The 15773-nt window shown below is 35.9% G+C and overlaps 1 protein-coding gene across 8 annotated transcripts in view; it reads left to right on the top strand.

Annotated features, from left to right (window-relative positions):
- The window catches only part of LOC125673483 (intersectin-1-like), a 70793-nt gene that overhangs the window by 4762 nt on the left and 50258 nt on the right, over positions 1 to 15773 (top strand). For 5 of the 8 annotated variants that reach the window (XM_056160311.1, XM_056160317.1, XM_056160314.1 and 2 more), the window contains exons 2-15: positions 2221 to 2281; positions 5179 to 5268; positions 6866 to 6929; positions 7628 to 7821; positions 9709 to 9795; positions 9942 to 10041; positions 10173 to 10258; positions 10755 to 10818; positions 11175 to 11359; positions 11496 to 11513; positions 12186 to 12311; positions 12685 to 12835; positions 14343 to 14454; positions 15201 to 15350. In XM_056160311.1, coding sequence (XP_056016286.1) covers positions 2266 to 2281; positions 5179 to 5268; positions 6866 to 6929; positions 7628 to 7821; positions 9709 to 9795; positions 9942 to 10041; positions 10173 to 10258; positions 10755 to 10818; positions 11175 to 11359; positions 11496 to 11513; positions 12186 to 12311; positions 12685 to 12835; positions 14343 to 14454; positions 15201 to 15350 — 1443 coding nt within the window. In that variant the 5' untranslated portion in view covers positions 2221 to 2265. Of the gene's footprint in view, positions 1 to 1396; positions 2282 to 5178; positions 5269 to 6865; positions 6930 to 7627; positions 7822 to 9708; positions 9796 to 9941; positions 10042 to 10172; positions 10259 to 10754; positions 10819 to 11174; positions 11360 to 11495; positions 11514 to 12185; positions 12312 to 12684; positions 12836 to 14342; positions 14455 to 15200; positions 15351 to 15773 lie in introns of all 8 variants that reach the window. The other 3 variants (XM_056160313.1, XM_056160316.1, XM_056160312.1) reach the window with 2 other exon arrangements.

Raw genomic sequence — 15773 nt, 5'->3', positions numbered from 1 at the left:
GTTATACTGTCAGGGAAGGGCAATCTTAGTTATGCTGTGAGAGAAGGGCGAACTTGGTTATACTGTCAGAGAAGGGCAATCTTAGTTATGCTGTGAGCAAAGGGCGATCTTGGTTATACTGTCCAGGGGTCGAAATTAACTTTTTCTACCACAGTCTAATTTTAGTCTGTGGGTAAAAAATACACAGGCTAAAATGAAAACCTACAAGCTAAAATAAGAATAATGAAGCAGTGCTCTTTTTTTCATAGTTTTTTTTAAATCAATGATTTTCCCCATCATTGATCCTAGTGGGTCAACAGGAATCGTTTGGACAAGAGACTAAGTTACGTAAGTCATATGGTGCAATGTTTAGGTCTCTTGACCATCGCACCTCTAATCCACAACCTGTTTACCGCAGGTCTAGATCCATTGTCTTCCAATTTCATGCCACATCAGGGGTGTCATTAGTGATTTTTCAAAGCGAATCCCGGACTCATGGTTTATAAGCAGCACGATCATGAGTCCCATGGACTTTTTTGATGATGGTCTACGCGCCGAGCAGTGCACTCATATCATCACTACAACCCGACATCAGTAAGACAATATGACAATAAATTAATGTAGATACCATGTAGGTCATTCTGATAAAAATGACTTCCGGAAGACTTGGTGAAACATAGACTCTGAATTTTTTAAAAGATAAATGAATAACAAAAACCTCATACTTGGAATTCAATTTAATCACCCCTATAGGTGAACAGGACTCGTGGCACATGTCGATATTTTTCATCATAATGTGATGTCCGACCTCTAAAGCATTTGTTTGACTCCGAGTTTCTTAAAAAATCATAAAAGAAAAATCCGGATAGAAACGGTTGTTGAAATCGGTCGTTCATGTAAGTGTTTGTATGATTCTGAATGAAAGTTTAAGAAAGGCGAATAGCGCATCACCATATAAAACGGATACAATACGATCATGGTTTGTAAATCACCACTCGCTAAGATTTTCGAGTGTCCACTATTTTTACTCGCTATTTTTCAAATGTACTCGCATTTTGCGAGTATTTCTCGCTAATTTTGAGCCCTGCTGTCAGAGAAGGGCAATCTTAGTTATGCTGTGAGAGAAGGGCGATCTTGGTTATACTGTCAGAGAAGGGCAATCTTAGTTATACTGTGAGAGAAGGGCAAACTTGGTTATACTATCAGAGAAGGGCAATCTTAGTCATGCTGTGAGCGAAGGGCGATCTTGGTTATACTGTCAGAGAAGGGCAATCTTAGTTATGCTGTGAGAGAAGGGAGATCTTGGTTATACTGTCAGAGAATGGCAATCTTAGTTATGCTGTGAGAAAAGGAAGATCATGGTTATACTGTCGGAGAAGGGCAATCTTAGTTATGCTGTGAAAGAAGGGCAATCTAGGTTATACTGTCAGAGAAGGGCAATCTTAGTTATGCTGTGAGAGAAGGGAGATCTTAGTTATGCTGTGAGAGAAGGGAGATCTTGGTTTTGTTGTGAGAGAAGGACAATCTTGGCTATGCTGTCAGTTTTTTTAAGTAGAACATGACCTATCCATTTCCATTATTGTCTTACTGATAGTTTCCATGTCCTTCTACTGAGACTTGTTGAGAACTTTAGAGATAATTGTCTGGTGAATGAATGAACCACGGAAATTGGATACTAAAATTGAAATAAATTCTAAACAGATATATCATAATTCATGAGAGAGATTTCAAAGACAGAAAATCTATACTTGGTAATGTGTGTCGTTCCATATCTTGTATCTGATTTGTTACACGTTTCCTGGACAGTGTGTTAATGAACTGTACTGAAGAGTCGACTCTCAGTAAAACAGCTGAATCTGACCAACATGATGCAATGTGTGTTCAGTTATTAATGTAGTGCATCATCACTCATCAGTATAAATCAACTATCACATCTCAAAGAGATGTAGCAGAAAAAAAACAAAAAACATCATATAATACAAACTGCAATTGTAGCATTGTGCTGTAGGAGTTTGAGTTTGATTAACAGATTTAGTGTGATTGCAGGTCTTGATTTGCGGTTGTGATTGGAGCATTAATGACCTGCAGACCTGTTAATATAACAAGTCAATCAAAACATGTTACATAACCACGGTACAATTTATACTAGGATTTTAATGATAATGATGGAAGTTTGGTGTAGGTATATTTTTAGTTTGATTTTAGATATATGAATTTATTTAATATTTTGTTTTATTATAGTTTGCGTGGAGATAAGAACAGTTATTCTGATATCGGAGAACCAAGATGGCAGCAGCGGCTGGTGAGTTTATATATAAGAAATGATCAGAAAGCTGACAGGCCCTACTTATAATGATTCCAAAGGAATTGTTGAAAATGTGTCATCATTTATCAAAATGTGTAAGGAGGCGCTTGTTCATTGTTAGGTTGTTTAAAGAAACAAATGGTTATTGTGGAGTGTTTTTTTTTTTATGGCAGTGCACCTCTTGTAAAAGTGCAGTCTATGTGTTACATTGATCTTAAAAAAAGGCAAGCAAAGTTATTTCAAAGCTGCATGTATGATTATCACAATTGTCTTTCTAAATTGTTAACAGCAAAAAGAAGTAGGTATATTTCATATTTAAGTAATTTTCAAGCACCAAAATGTAAGCTATTTAAGTGTTTGAATGATATACTTGTATGACATGCCGTCATACAGTAAATTTTTGGATTAATCCGTTTTTTTCCTCTCTCTTTTTCCTGATCGAAATCAGATGTGCTAGAATTTTTTATCATTATGAACAACATGTTGAATCTATTTCACAATTAGCATTTACAAAACAACAGGAAAAAATTCTCATCTTTGAAGTTAAAAGGTTGATTTTCATCTCCTTGTGAAACCACAATTAACTCACAAATTAGATGTCAGAGTCTTTTGAAGGTCATATATGTCACAAGGTTAAATTCGTAATGATAAAAGACTTTTTGGGGGAATGGCATTTCTCATACAAAAAGCTGTCTACCCCTTTGCTTCTGGCATAATTCTTTCACACATTACTTTAAACTATATTACACCAGAAAAATGAATTTAACGCTTTTCAAACTTACGCCGTAAGAATTGTATTATGTTTCTTTTTTTGTTAACAATTCAAATTAGTTACTTTTAAAGGGAAAAGCAGCCTTAATCACATTGTTGTTTTTATGAATAAAGTATCACTTACTGATATCGTGAATTACAGTCTTACAAAAATCCTTGCTTAACAATTAAATCAATATTAATCTATCATGTATTTTAAATTACCCGCTGCTAAGAGAGCGGCTATTGATGTGTAGTTTATAACATCACACCGTCTGTTCTGGTTTATTTCTTCAGTAGCACTGTAAACATGACAAGTCACGAACAGTTAAGTTTTTAGCCATATAGATTTGAGCTTGTTCTTTCGCAAGAAGAAATTGAGAAAAGACGTTCGGTCGAGTCGCAAACCAGGCAGACGGTAAACATTTCTTCATACAAATGTTTTGAACCTCAAATTGTCATTACGCAAATGATGGATCCACAGTTTACATAGTCTTTTCTTTTCAAATGACTTGGTTGGGTCGAGAATTTTGAAAAAAAAACCTCTTTTCACATCTCCCTTTTGCATTAGTGTCTAATTAACTGCTTAACAGGAAGGCATCAACCTATTTATTCGTAAGATCTACCACATGCATATCTTTGATGATCTTAGAATCTCATCAAAACCGGAACAGACGGTGTGACGTCAAAATTATTGATTTTTGTGGTCTTGAACAGAAAAGAGTTACACATCATGGCAGCCTCTATAGATCGCAGGAATTTCAATTTTTAACTTTTTCAAATTAATACTGACGCTTATCTAGGCCGTATTTCAACAGAATAGTATGACAAATCTTAATCATATAATTAATCCTATCATTTATCATGTATAAATCTGTTGGGTTGCCTTTCCCTGTAAGTCTATGTTTTACCTACTAATATTCAAATCAGACAATAGATCTGTAATCATAGCAATTAAGGCAAACACAGATGGCATTGAACCACTCAACCTGGTGAAGTGACAAACCCCTTGATCATATTAAAGGGTCTCACTACAGATCCCCTACACATTAAGTTCACAGTGGTTATTTCACCAGGCTTTGTGTTTTAACTTTCCAGTACAGTCAATCTTGAAAAAATTTCCTAAGCCACAAGCCCATAGGGCTAATGGATTTGTCATTCTTACTATCCCAGAAAAATCAAATAAAAAATCAGAATAATGTGGCATCATCCTATTATTTTGTTTCAATATTCGCTAAGTCAGGGTGTTTGTTTTTTTTTGCTACACAGTGTGCAAACCATTAGGTCCAAGTTACCATCATATGAAAGCCACATTTAAAAGGTTAATTTCTCCTCATATATCTTATACTTGTTTTTACTGTATAAGTGACTATTTACATATGAGGGAAATTTACGCTAATAATGCGGTCTAAAAGAAGTGTGTAAATTTCCCCCATGCGTATAGTTGTTATGAATATTTGGTATAATATATATATTATATTGAGTTAAATTAATGCGTATCCCCCCCCCCCCTCCTCCTGTGTAATGTTGGTCGTGGAAAACGTGTACTTAACCCCCAGTGTAAGTAACCACTTTTACAATAGTTTCATTTCCATCCCTATGTTTTGCTTCGACACCACACTTGACTTTTAAAGGCATTCATGTTGTAGGTCTGTGACATGCTGTATATATACAGGATTATTTCACCCCGTTATTTTCACCTCTCAACACTTGCAGACGGTTTCGTCTCATTTTAAATATTGTGTTAAAACGAAGATGTGAAGACAGTTTTATCTAGTCTTAAATTTGCCCACCGTCGAGGGGGCGAAAGGGGCAAAATGATATGGGGGTGAAGATTTCCGTGAATACAATATTCACACTCGCTAAAATGCTTTTCAACAACAGTGTTATCTAGTCAAAGTAACAAGTGTTATAGTGACATGGTAATGGAAGGAAAAGTTAACGCGATCATAGTTTGTTTGGGAAGGAAAAGTGAATTCAATCATAGTTTTTTTGGCTATAATTCCCGTTTTCTATCGTAATTCTTCTTAAGCCCATGCAGGGGCTATTTTTTTGAGACAATTTTTTCTAGCCCAGACTAATTCTAACAAGCCCTTTGCGTCGGTTAGTAAGTTAATTTGATATGGTTTAATTTTAATTTCCAGGGGCAGCAGCCTGGAAGATAACAGGTGAAGATCGTGCTAAGCATGACTCGCAGTTCTTCCAGCTTAAGCCTGTCAATGGCTTCATTACAGGTAAGAAGTTAGTGAAAGCTCGGGCTGTGTACGGCTGTCATGATTCACACAATTCTGGTTCAGATCTGTTCAGGCTGTGTATGGCTGTCGTGATTCACACAATTCTGGTTCAGGCTGTGTACGGCTGTCGTGATTCGCACAATTCTGGTTCAGATCTGGGCAGGCTTGGATTTCTCGAAAAAATCTCATTACAAACTTAAGTTTGAGTTTACTTCACTTGAGTAGTCAAAATTTGAGTAAGTGCAAGTTTCGACATAAGATTATTTTGAGAAATCCATGCCAGGAAACAAAATCTTGTTATTTGTTGGTTCGGTTTTATTTTGTGTGATAAAATACGTTAGTGAATTCAAGAATAATGTGGACCCTGAAGTGATTAGTATTCGTTATAAATTTCTAATGCATTTTGATCTATACAAATTTTAATAACAAAATAGCAATAGGTAAATGATATTTATTTTAAGACAAAGCTAATATGTACAATGCAATAGGCAACATAAGCTCTGAAGAGTTTTGACCATGTTTATATTTGGCTATAAGCTGTAGGTTAGGTACAGCAAGGTTAGACCAATGCATGGTGCTCAGGCCTGTAACAGTAAGGGTTCTTAAACTTGTCAGTGCCTTTAGCGACATGGGACCTCTGTTTTTAAGGTCATATTCCGAAAAAACCTGTGACTTAATTTCACCTTTGAATGTTCTGCATTTGGTGATGGAGCAATCATGTCTCGGGTTTGAGTGGGGCTGGAATGCACGATCTCCCAGTCACAAAGTTAACACTCTATACCACTGAGTTACCGCGATCCTAATGCATACGTAAACTCGAACTTGCATATTTTGCACACTGCAATTTAAAAATTTCTGTCTCTCCCCTTCTAAGAATAATTAAAAGTATTTTCACCTTGTGATTTGCACATGTCACAATGTTTCGTTTTACTATTACCGATGTTACATGAAATTCATATTTCATTGGTTAGAATAATAATGATAAAAATATCGACCCAAACGTATCGCTTGCAGCAAAGAAAATGGGATATTGTGAAACATAAACCAAACGGAAATTTGGAAAATATGAACTGAACTGAATGTGTTTTTGTTGCAGTTTACCGACTTTTCGTTTAATCTTGACAGCACTAGAGCTGTCATAATTTCTTTTACATGTTGATGTCAAGTACAGTACACATCAGTTAATTCGGAGACTAGCTTGAATACATTTACAAAATTGGAATTAAAGGAACAGTCTGTTGTACATGTATTAAGTGTGATTTTAGTAGCAAGGGATGACTGCTACAAAAACCGGTTATATGTTTAGATAACCTGGCAATTCCAAGCAATAACCAAGAAACTCCCCAAACCTGACAACAGCAGCAGGTGCTTGTGAATTCAGTAAAGGTTTTTAACAAGAGACTTCCCAAACCTGACAACAGCAGCAGGTGCTTGTGAATTCAGTAAAGGTTTTTAACTAGAAACTCCCCAAACCTGTCAACAGCAGCAGGTGCTTGTGAATTCAGTAAAGGTTTTAACAGAATTTCAAGATAAGCTGGCTAATCTTTTACATGTAGACTAAGTTCTTTATCTAAGAGATTGTTGTTGATTTTCACAGGAGAACAAGCGAGAGGGTTTTTCCTGCAGTCGGGGTTGCCAACAGCTGTTTTAGGGCAGATATGGTAAGGTTGTCATGCAACAAAGACACAGAGACACAAACCACCCTCTCCAACTTAAGAAACGCTGATTTGAAATGTCATATCCACTTAACATGGACCTAGGACACTCACAGATTTGGGATAAAACATGTTCAATAAACCTACATTTAAAGGAAATTATTGACTGCATAAACATTTGTGAGATGGTATTGGATAATGTTTTCTAAGATTATTTCAATCGAATCAAAATCAGATCTTCTCTAACCTTTATACCTTCTCCAGTTTAACAGTTGGAGAAGATCTGAATTTAATTAGACTGAGTTTATTTATACCCCATAGTTGTGGGACAGATCTAGTGCATAGCTGATAGTAATTATCAGTGGATGTTAAATTTCAATTTCATAGTTATTTTTCATCATGTCATGGTGAATTGTATATGTAATTATATAATGTATATGTTTGTGTATTTTGTTAAGTGCGGGTCTTTGCTCTTCACTTTATTTTCACCCATTTCACTAACATGTATATTATGTGTGGGCAAATTTAAAACTGTACCCGTTCAACAAAAGTATTGTGACTTTAAAGTAGCTAGATAACGCGAGACAAATCTATAATGGGGCCTAATTATTTTTCACCGCGTTAGCATGAAAGTTACGTGGGTAGGAAATGTTTTGCTGAACAGTGCATAATAACATTCAAATATGTTCTGTCTGTGTTTCCAGGCAACTAGCTGACATGAACAGTGATGGCAAAATGGACAAAAAAGAGTTTTCAATAGCGATGCATTTAATAAAAAAGAAGCTGCAAGGATTTGAGCTTCCAAAAACACTTCCACCATCACTGAAAGCTGACCCTTCGCCGTCCATGGGATCGTTTGGTGCCATATCCACGGCAGGACAACCTGTGATGGGAATGGGTACGATATATATGTAATATCACATGTGTACTAAGTGTACAATATATATGTAATATCATGTGTACTAAGTGTACGAGATACAGTGGAACCCCGTTATTACGTTTTCCATTTTGTCACGATAAAATAACGTAATACCGGGGGCAACGTAATAAACGTTCCCAGTTAAATCCATTAAAAATACCATTTGGAAATTGTATATCGTCCGTTGGTACTCCGTGAAGGGGTGTGTGAATATATCTTTACTGTTTCTTTGTTTAAAAGACTATGATACTTTGTTTTAGTTACATCTTATCTTTAATGTCCGTAATTCTTCATGTTCTTATCCCTTTTCTTTATTTCGGTGTAGGATACATAAGGATGTTTTGATAGACGTTGCTTTTTTTCTTCATTCGTTTGGACCGCCATTTTGTTCAACTTTAAAACAATGCGTTCATGTAAATTTCTCTCAATAACTCATTCCGGTTCGTATTCAACATTCGTATTAAAAAATAACGAAACATCGTTTTTATTAAGTTCTCTAATTACACAATACACAACACAATAAAAAAATCCCACCCAAAAAACAACAAAACTATAGACACAAAACGCACACGATACCCAACACTTGCACACTTCTCATCAACGATAAACATGCACGGAGAACAATTTAAGCGCAATCCACATAAAAAAAATGTATAGTGATGTACGAAGATTTCATTTATAACGCTAAATGATGGCACTAAAATCACGTGCGCATCAAGGGATTTTAAAATATTCACTGAGGTAAATGCTGTACACAAATCGGCCGATATATTGGTGTATGTATGGACGAGATTTACGAACACACAAACTGCATGTCCAAACAACGAACAATTTTTTAAATTGAACACCTTTAGTCACCTATGTCCAAACAGTTACCCAAGCGGTTGTAACATTGCTACGATAAATTTTGTCTTTCTTGTTTGGTACCAAAGCTGTCCGTGAATAGAGTTTTAATAGCGAAGGTAATCACACTATGCTGAACACGCAGGTGGATGAGAAATTATTTCTTTGATTATCAAAATATGAAAAATGAAGTAAATTTCATAGAGTACAATTTCTAAATAAACATTATTTAATTGTTTATCACTGGCTTCTATACGGGGTATTCACCTGTATTATGTCGCTAGATCTATCGAAGCATGATCAGTCAAGCGTCTCTAATCCCCAAACAGACCAGGAAATTTACGTGGTGACTGCCTCAGGCAGTCAAGGTGTGAATGGCTTATTATTTTGAGAATCACTATTGAATAATTAGGGGTTTAATACGTTTTTGTCGGAATATTTACAACGTAATACCGAGTCCCTGCATTTTAGGACAACGTAATAACGAGGTCTATTTTATATAGGTTTGTTAAGAAATGGTTTTGTGCTTTGAAATTCCAACGTAATATGCGGACTAACGTAATAAAGGGGGAACGTAATAACGGGGTTCCACTGTATATGTAATATCACGTGTACTAAGTGTACGATATATATACATGTGTACTAAGTGTACGATATATATGTAATATCACATGTTTACTAAGTGTACGATATATATGTAATATTACATGTGTACTAAGTGTATGATATATATGTAATATCACATGTGTACTAAGTGTTTGATACATATGTAATATCACATGTGTACTAAGTGTACGATATATATGTAATATCACATGTGTACTAAGTTTACGATATATCTGTAATATCACGCGTACTAAGTATGATGTCACTCTTTCAAAATTACATGTAGTGCAGTTAATTCAGGATTAATATTGCCCAAAATGAAAAGATGATAAAGTCAACAAACTCTTAATTTGCCTGTTAGAAATATCCATGGATATTTACAAGTAAAAAATTAGCAAAAATGTTCCTGTAATTTAGGAATGCCGGCGATGGGAATGGCCTCTACTGTGGTAGCACCTAGCAGTATGGGCGTGCCCATCATGACTAATGGAGTCCCCATGATGGGTAAGTGGGCTGGGTTGAGAAACATGATTTGAGGATTTGATATGATGGTCAAACATCATTGACTAGATTTGGTGGATTCCAAACATTTATAGTACACAAATGTATTGGAGATAACCTGTTTATATATATTTATGTATATATTTAAGGTGTACCACCATCCGTGGGAGTACCTGGTGCGATGCTGGCTAACAAATCAAGAGCTGGTTCCTTTGGACAACCAGCTCCAGCACCTGCACCGGCAGCAGGGTTTGTATATTCTCAATTTGAGCCAGATTTACTCTTAATATTGTAAATATAGTTTATTGAATGAAATGAAATGTCTATTTTAACTTTCTCTTGTAGTGTGGCATAACAATGGTTGATATTTGATATTTTAGGAATATGGCACTGCCACATCCCAGCAAATTAAAATATACCCAGATGTTTAATTCCCACGACAGAAACAAACGAGGCCATCTCACAGGTATAACGCTATATCTCATACTACAGAAACAAATGATGACATCTCACAGGTATAATGCTATATATCAAACTACAGAAACAAACGAGGTCATCTCACAGGTATAATGCTATATATCAAACTACAGAAACAAACGAGGTCATCTCACAGGTATAATGCTATATATCAAACTACAGAAACAAACGAGGTCATCTCACAGGTATAATGCTATATATCAAACTACAGAAACAAACGAGGTCATCTCACAGGTATAATGCTATATATCAAACTACAGAAACAAACGAGGTCATCTCACAGGTATAATGCTATATATCAAACTACATGATAACATTATTTGTTCAGTATATTTCAAGGCAGTGAATTATTTACAAAAGCAATATTTATCATTATTAAGTCTTGTTTGTGCTATGCCCTATATGACTTTGCTAGTGTATGAAACAAGGCACTGTAATAAGTGGAGATATATACATGTACTAGATTCAGGTTGTATAATTTTCAGGCGTGGAAGCGAGATCACTGCTGGTTCAGTCAGGCTTACCTCAACCGATGCTAGCGCAAATCTGGTAAGAATCATTAGAGAGAAAATAGGAGAAAAGAAATTTAAGTCAAGCCTGTAAGACATAGAGTATGCTCCTAGGAGACGTATTCCCTGTTGTTCTCTGTCTCTCCATCTGTAAGGGACATTAAGTTTGGTCATAACTTTTGAGCTATACAAGAAGAGACATGGTGCTCAGTGAATTAAAAAAGTCAAAGTCAAATATATATATCAGATACAGATTAAGGTCGTTAACAAAGTTCTCAGATTAAATTTCACAATTTAAAGTTACATTACTTGTCTGTGTATCTTGAAACTGTAATTATAAACTGTTTAACTAAATCTGAGTGTGTGTGACATGTTTACTCTGTGGTTATTCTGTAGGACATTGGCTGATTATGACAAGGATGGGAAACTGACATGCGATGAGTTTTGTGTGGCCATGCACTTGGCTGACTTAGCAAGAAATGGGATCCACCTACCGGCTGTACTGCCCCCCGAACTGGTTCCCGTTAAATCACGATCGGGAAGTTTCAGCGCTCCAGTGCCCATGCCACCCACATCACAGGGTACTGAGTTAATAGGGGTTTTATTTCAGTAATATTGTATCTTAGAGGATTACATACATGTATGCTGGATTGAGGTAAAAAAAAAAATATCTTGATCCCCCTCTGTTCATTTTTTGAAGTTTGTATACATTTGTAGAATTATATACATACTGGGGTAAGTTTATGCCATAAACTACAGTAAGGTCATATTATGAGGTCAGTTTGATTACTATTCATGTACTCCTTAAAAATTTATTGTCTCTCTTGCTGTACAAATATACATGTATATTGATACATGTATGTCATGACACGTCAGAATATTGAGATAAATGGATCAAAGAAAATTTATTTAGAAAAGGAATGGGGGAAGTTTTGTCCTTTTGTATGGAATTTTAACGTTAATGTAGACATTAAATGTATAGATGTACAGCATATTGTATATGTCATATTGTATATGTATAGTATATTCACATTTCTCCTTTTTATACTCTCTTGAAATGGAAGTCAATGTTTGACATGGACATATTCTAGTGCAGATCACGTGATTTGTGAAGATGCTGCTTTTCCTATGAATTTTTTAAAATGAAAAATGAAACCTTCATTCACTTTCGTTTTTAAGTTTGATTTTTAAGATTTGCTGGATGCTATATTGGCATTAGGAATGTAATTTTGGAATTATGGTTGCAGAATATTATTTTTTTAATTGCATCTTGCTTTGACAGCACATATCTTGTTTCCTACAGAAATTTTACACATTTATCTTTTTGCATTATTTAAAAGGAATGATATTTTGAATGGTGATGGTGATGTTTTTAAAAAATGTTTGCATGTTGCCCTTTGAATTTAGCTCCTGCAAAGGGGAATGCGTTTGGTGACCTCCTGGGAGGAATGGGGATGCTCCCTCCCCAGCCTGCCCCTCCAGCTGCCGCCACCAATGGGGAGGATCAGTTACAAGATGACGATAAACTTGGTTGTATGTATGAGCTTAGTGTTGTTTGATATAGACCTCCTGCTAAGGAGCTGCCACATACAGTCTATTTTTATGCCCTCGGAATCTAAGATTCGTTTTTCTTCAATTTTTTTCTATTCTCTTTTTAATTTGCTTTTAAGCATTTGTAATTTGCATTTTTCGAGTTGCATTAACTGAGAAATTTATTTTATTTTGCTGTTTAAAATTTGCTGTAAAGAGGGCATATGGCTGGCCTGCATTTATAGATGATCATATTTTGTGTAATATGTAGTTGAAATTACAGTTTCAAACCGATAATTAGAATGAATCATAAATAATGTTTGTAAGGATAGACGATTAATGTCAATAGTTAGATTTTGTCCCCTTTATCCTCCAGTCACATTTGAAGACCGTCGTAAGCAGAACTTTGACAAAGGCCAGGCGGAGTTGGAGCGTCGCCGTCAAATGTTACAAGATCAGATGAAACGTGAAAACGAAGCCAGGATGGAGAAGGAAAGGCAAGAACAGGAAAAGAGGGAGAAAATTAGGTAGGATAGAAAGAAAAATGAAGGATGGAAAGAAAAAATGAATCTTGCTGACTCCCTCCATGATAAACTTTAACTATATACTAACTATTGAATGCTGCATTTTATCATGGAATATTGTTTCTTTCTGGTTTCGAGTTTCATATTGCTTGTATTTATAACACTGTCAGCGTGGTCCTCTATATAAATGTATGTAAAAGATCAGCCATTAACGTAAGTTACGTAATCGTTTTGGATTATTTTTCTGTAATTTTTACATAATCGATTTTGATTATACAGTATAATCTGTCTAAACCGGCTATGTGTGGTTCCAAAGAAATTGGCCGGTTTGCACAGAGTCCGGAGTGCAGAATGTTGACAAGAATGAGAGTTGCTTCCCTTGTATTCACTATCTATGCATACGTGTATAATGATTGCTAACGTTTTAAAATATCACAAAAGAATTCAAAATGTAAAAATACAAATGTCAGTGTTTTATTGTCGTGCTCATTTGAAAAAGTTTAAATTTTTATTAAACAGTTTAAAATCTGGGAATTATTCGTGCAATTTTCTGTTGGTAAATTGTCGATTTTGTCTACATCATCGCAGTTATCAAGTGCTACATTATGTACGTTCGTCAAGTTTGTGTTGTGTTTGATTAAAATTTGTCTTTCCCAGCTTTCATTGTAAATGTATCGCTTTCAACTGTCTCAATTTGTGAAACGGAAACTAATACAATGCTGAGTGATCGACCGGACATGGCGAGTTGTGCTAACTAACTGCATATCATCACTGTCTGACTCGCCGTAGAGCTCCGAGAAGTCCACGAGGGAAAACCCTGCTTTTGGACAACATAACAGGATTGTTGCCGATTTTGTTTCATTCCAAAAATGTATCGAATTCATCGATTAATTGAACTTTGTCTTTTAATGTCAGTTCTCGTCTCTGTCGTTAGGGGGAGGGCGCCATTACCTAGTGCGTGGTACTGTCATAATTGAAAAGTGCACCCTCTAAAAATCAGGTTTTATTTTAAACTGATCGCGACTCATCGCCAGTTGCACTCTTTTACTTACCTATGGCTTCCCTTGAGACACCCTTTGTGTACACTGCGTGTGATCGACCGAATACCGACAGGTTGGTCATCGTGGGGTGGCTGGTTTAAATGCGATAATTAGAGCTAATTACGAGCAGTTGGGACCTTGTGTACACCGAATACAATTGACCGCAACAATTAGGGTGGTGTATCATCGAGGGGCCGGTTTACACAGGATAATTAAAGTTAATTGATAGCAGTTGGGACTATGTAAGCCGGCCGATATACAGAATACGCAGTATCCGGAGTACAGGGAATTATTGATAAAGGATTTGTTAAAGAAATGTTAGGGACTATATTTTGTGGCCGGAATTGACAGAGCGCCGGAGTACTCAGAGGCCGGTTTGGACAAATTATTATACTGTATTTCTGTAATTTTTACGTATTACAGTTTTTGATTGATTATTTTTTGATTAACCATTTTTCTGTAATTTGTAGGCAGGAACAAGAGAGGAGAAGATTGGCAGAAATGGAGCGACAGATGGAAAAACAAAGACAGATAGAAAGAGAGAGGGAAGAACAAAGGCAGAAAATGATGGAACAAAGAGAGGTGAGTTTTACCTGTTAATTACTTTGTTTTTCCTTCTATTTTTGGTGGTATAGCCATATCCTTGAACTTTGAACATCCTTCACAGACAAGGGATTCTGATCTACAATGAAAAATAACAATTTCTCATCTATGAAGTTCATTCCCTCATGAATTTACTTACTTTTCTAACTTCACAGAAATTTATTCTGTAACAAAACTAGGTACATGTATTTAAGGTGTACATGTATTTATATTTTTTTTAAAAAGTTATTGTCAAGTGCACCAGGGCAATATTTCATAGGAGGAGGGGCTATACAAATGTTTTAAAATATTATGAATGTCCTGGAAGTTGTGATTGTGTGGGCACCTGTATAAATGCCCACACATATACAACAGCAATTCAATCTCTTTTGTGAATTTTTGGTCGAGATTCCTCTGCCCTTTATGCACATTTGCTTCATTGATTTTACTTTAGATAAGCCCAACAAAGTCCTACTATGTCCAGATATAAAAGGCATTCCTTATGCACCTACTATACTTGTGCTTATTTTAGAAGGATTTCAAATTTAGCAACTTTTGCAGTGAAACATGAGAGCTAATTTAAAGGTGCTCTAAAACATGCAAGTCTTTCTTCATCCATTATCAAACACAAATCTAGAACAAGCATTAAGTCATGTTTACGCCAAATAGTGCATCAGCTATGCCAAATTTTAAATGCGCAAATAAAGTACAAATGCAGTATATCCTGAAATACATGTGTACTTCAGGCTGCACGACGAGAGCTGGAGCGACAGAGACAGATGGACTGGGAAAGACAGAGGAAGGAGCAGTTATTATCGGAGAAAGCCCGGGAGTACGAACAACTGGGCATCATGAAGTCCCGGGCAAGCAACCTCAAGTGTGAACTGGAATCACAGGTGGGTCATTATGTCTGTTCTGTCCAGGTACATGTACCTGAGGAATAAATGTACTCCCGCCAATCTTATTAAAATCAGATCCTAAGATACACTCACAATCGCTACGATAGGATCTGACATAACCTCATAGGGGTCATGTCCGCACAACCTTTTACTTGGAATATTCATTAGAAGTATCAGACAGTCAGATTGCATCATACAGACAATGATGGCTATTTTTAAGCGGTTAATGGCAATTCGTAAACAAGTTGCAGTAATCTCTCTCTCACGAAGTTTATTCCACACTATCAAGAAGCAGATACTGTTTCTACAGTCATCTGGCCCAAAAAATTGATGATTTCAATAGGAGTCCCAAAATCTGCCATTCCAATAAAGAATATATAAACAAACCCAAACTACATTTAATTTGATCCAAAATTGCTT

This window comes from Ostrea edulis, chromosome 3 (genome assembly GCF_947568905.1).
Source record: "Ostrea edulis chromosome 3, xbOstEdul1.1, whole genome shotgun sequence".
In the NCBI taxonomy this organism is placed as follows: domain Eukaryota; kingdom Metazoa; phylum Mollusca; class Bivalvia; order Ostreida; family Ostreidae; genus Ostrea; species Ostrea edulis.
This window is presented reverse-complemented; position numbering and strand designations above follow the sequence as displayed.